The 3146-nt window shown below is 50.8% G+C and overlaps 1 protein-coding gene across 1 annotated transcript in view; it reads right to left on the bottom strand.

Moving 5' to 3' along the window:
- Window positions 1-730: 730 nt before the first annotated feature.
- RAB10 (RAB10, member RAS oncogene family) overlaps window positions 731-3146 on the bottom strand; it is a 7312-nt gene continuing 4896 nt past the window's right edge. Inside the window, exon 4 of the mRNA XM_009864310.1 lies at window positions 731-1498. Within this exon, the coding sequence (XP_009862612.1) occupies window positions 1415-1498 (84 nt within the window). The 3' untranslated portion in view covers window positions 731-1414. The remainder of the gene's footprint in view (window positions 1499-3146) is intronic.

Here is a 3146-nt window from a genome sequence, read left to right as displayed (position 1 = left end):
CGAGAAGTCAGAGCCGGGGGGGCCCCGACGGGCGACTCAGCTCCAACACTGCAAAAACAGTTTGGGGAGGGAATAAATTAAACTGCCAACTTTTTTTCTTCTTCTTCTTTTTTCCTCCTTCATGGGTTGGGTTTGTTGTGTTTTTTTTTAAAAATCACTCAGCCTTTTGACTGAACCACGCATCGGAGCGGCTAACGGCGAGAGAGAACGCGGGGAAAAGAAAAAGAAAAGCAAAGAAGAAAACCCACAGCCCACGTTGGCGTTACCTGCTGCCAGTTTGGGAACCGCGGGTTCTATCCAGACACACAACGTGACAACCACATCAGCCTCCACCGGGACAACGAGAGCATGCAGGGAGCGATCCCGCGCAGCAGGAGGGAGGAGAGATCCTACTGAACGGACATCGGCTACAGGGAACAGGAGTAGGGGTCTTCAACATCTCTTTTTTGTCTTAACCTTGAAAGCTAAATCAGTGCTTTGCATTACGATTATTTTTTTCTCTTTCGGCAAACGTTGCCGCGTTGCCGTCCTTTGAACGAACACGTCACACCATGGAGAAAGGCAAAGAAAAGCAGCATGCAGGCGAAAGGGAAAGAGCCGCGAGTGAAGAGAAAAAAGTCAAAATAAAATCGTAAAATCATGGCAGCAGGAACAGTTCTGAACGGCCAGATCACCAAAAAGGAGACACAGCAGATTAAATGTAATTTTTTTTTGTCTTTTTTCTTTTTTTTTTTTTTTTTGCACCACCCTTTGTCCTCGATGCGTTACACCAACGGTTACAGAAAGCGATCACGAAAGAGTTCAGCGTTTTAAAATGGTCAAGTACGGATGGTATAATGTCTCCTGCACATGCTTCCACCAGAAGAAAAAAGAAAAACGAAAACAAAAGTTCCTTTCCACATAAGGCACAGGACAAAATAAACCCCGTTCACAGACTCAAGGCAAAAAAATGAGTGTTTTCCTGGCTCTTTTGCTGATGCGTCTAGAGAATACGGTGACTCAAGCACATGATCCATGACAGAAAATTCCACTGTTGTACAAAAGAACTTGTTAATTCTAACTTTTATTCTTATACAATTTGCAGAATCGAGTTGAATATGATTGCTATATGTTTAATGTCAGGAGGGACGGGACTATAATACAACCAAAACGTAGTGGTGAGCTGAGCAGGTACATTAAAAAATAAAATAAAATGAAGTCACGGAGATGATTTTTTTTTTTCCTATACACGTCGTTGAGAAAAAAAAAATTAGAGTAGGCAAGCTGTCCTAAACGGGAAAACGAAAGGGAGGCAGGAGCTTGTTAAAGATGAGGAACAAACCCATGGGCTTAAGGTTAAAAACGGGCAGAGTGGTTTGTTTCGCAGCGAGAAAAAAAGGGGCGGTGGCTGGCGATTGGTGAGCGAGGAGAAGGTTCAGCAACACTTGCTCTTCCAGCCCGTCACCCCACCGCCGCTGCTGATATCTACATTTTCACTGTTGGGCTCTTTTACGGGGGTCTGCAAGGAAACAAGCAACAAGAGTTAGAAAGACGCCGAAGGAAGGCGCTCGGGGCTGAAGAGACGGCGAGAAGGCTTCCACCTCCAGACAAACCACCTCCAGGGACTTCAAGCCTCCAAATCACCTCCAGGGACTTAACTTCCAAAATTGAAACCTCCAAATAACATTAGGATTGAACTGAGGACACCGGGCTCCGTGGAAATGCCGGGAAGTCTCCCCTTCTCCAGCAAAAGTATGCGAAACTAATTTAAGGGTGGGTGGTTTTTTTTTAGTTTGTTTGGGTTTAAATAAACAACAAATGGAAAAAAAAATGTAGCAAAACACAAAATGTAGAACGTGAACCGCCCCAAAGTCAACTAAAAACTATTTCTAGGTCCTGCTCTTGGAACCGACACTTGGCTTCGGGTGGAGGAAGCAAATCGCACCCTCAGCTGAAGCTGAATCGTGGGAACTAACGACCTCAAAAAAACCCTGCAGAGCAATTTCTGGATCCAGAGGGGTGCTCCAAAGCATGAACCAGTTCACCAGCACAATGGTGTTCGAGGCAGCAGGGACAGAACTGGCTCGTCCGCGTCACAGGACGTCGGCTTGGTGAGACCAAGGCAAGAATCGCAGCCGAGCGGGCTCGGTCAGGCGTTAACATCGGCTTCCAGCCGCGTGGGAACGAACCCCAAAGCCAAGGAGAACACCTCCGAGCAGCGCTGTGCTCCCTGCTCACTCTCTTTGCAGCGGCCTCGCGGAAGCAAAGCCCCTCGGCTCTTCAGATAAACACACCGAGGCCCAAAATGAAAGCTTTGAGGGGAAACGGGTCGGCAAGGCTTGCCAGCCCGACCGCCCGTGCCCCACAGGCTGGGGATTTGCACCCGGCTTCTCACCTAAAGCTGCTCAAAACCAGGTTATGGAACATCTCGGAAGCACGACAGCGACCCAGGCACCGCTGTGCCCAGCCCCGCTCGATCCTGCGGTGCTCTTGGCAGCCAGTGAGTATTCTGCTCACGGGAAGCTCCAGGGCTATGAGAGTAGGAGCATCCCGGAGCTCCGGGCACACCAGGCTTTGGGCAGGGGCCACAGAAGAGCTTCAGGGAACGTGGTTTGGGGAAGGGGAGCCGGGAGCCAGGATGAACCGGTGACCAGTGTTCTCCTCTCAGGGCAACGGAACCACCCGGCTGCAAAGCTCCGGTCCAAGCACACGTACAACACAGCCCTGAGTTTCTGGGCCAAACAACTACGAGTTTACACAGAACGTGCTGGGAGGGAAGGGACCTTTAAGGCCATCTAGTCCAACCTCCCGAGCAGGGACAGCTTCAACGGGACCAGCGTGCTCAGAGCCCCGTCCAGCCTGACTTGGGATGTCTCCAGGGATGGGGCCTCCAGCACCTCTCTGGGAAACCTGGGCCAGGGTCTCACCTCCCTCACGGTGAAGAATTTCTTCCTAATGTCTGATCTGAATCTACCCTGCTCTAGTTTAAATCCATTGCCCCTTGTCCTGTCACCACGTGCCCTCATGATCGGCCTGTCCCCCTTCCATCCTGCAGCCCCTTCAGGCACGGGGAGGCCGCTCCGAGGTCTCCCCTTTGGGAGCCTCCTCCTGTCCAGGCTGAGCAGCCCCAGCTCTCTCAGCCCGTCCTCCCAGGGAGCTGCTCCCGG

The sequence above is a fragment of the Apaloderma vittatum genome, unplaced genomic scaffold (assembly GCF_000703405.1).
Source record: "Apaloderma vittatum isolate BGI_N311 unplaced genomic scaffold, ASM70340v1 scaffold32482, whole genome shotgun sequence".
Taxonomy (NCBI): Eukaryota; Metazoa; Chordata; class Aves; order Trogoniformes; family Trogonidae; genus Apaloderma; species Apaloderma vittatum.
This window is presented reverse-complemented; position numbering and strand designations above follow the sequence as displayed.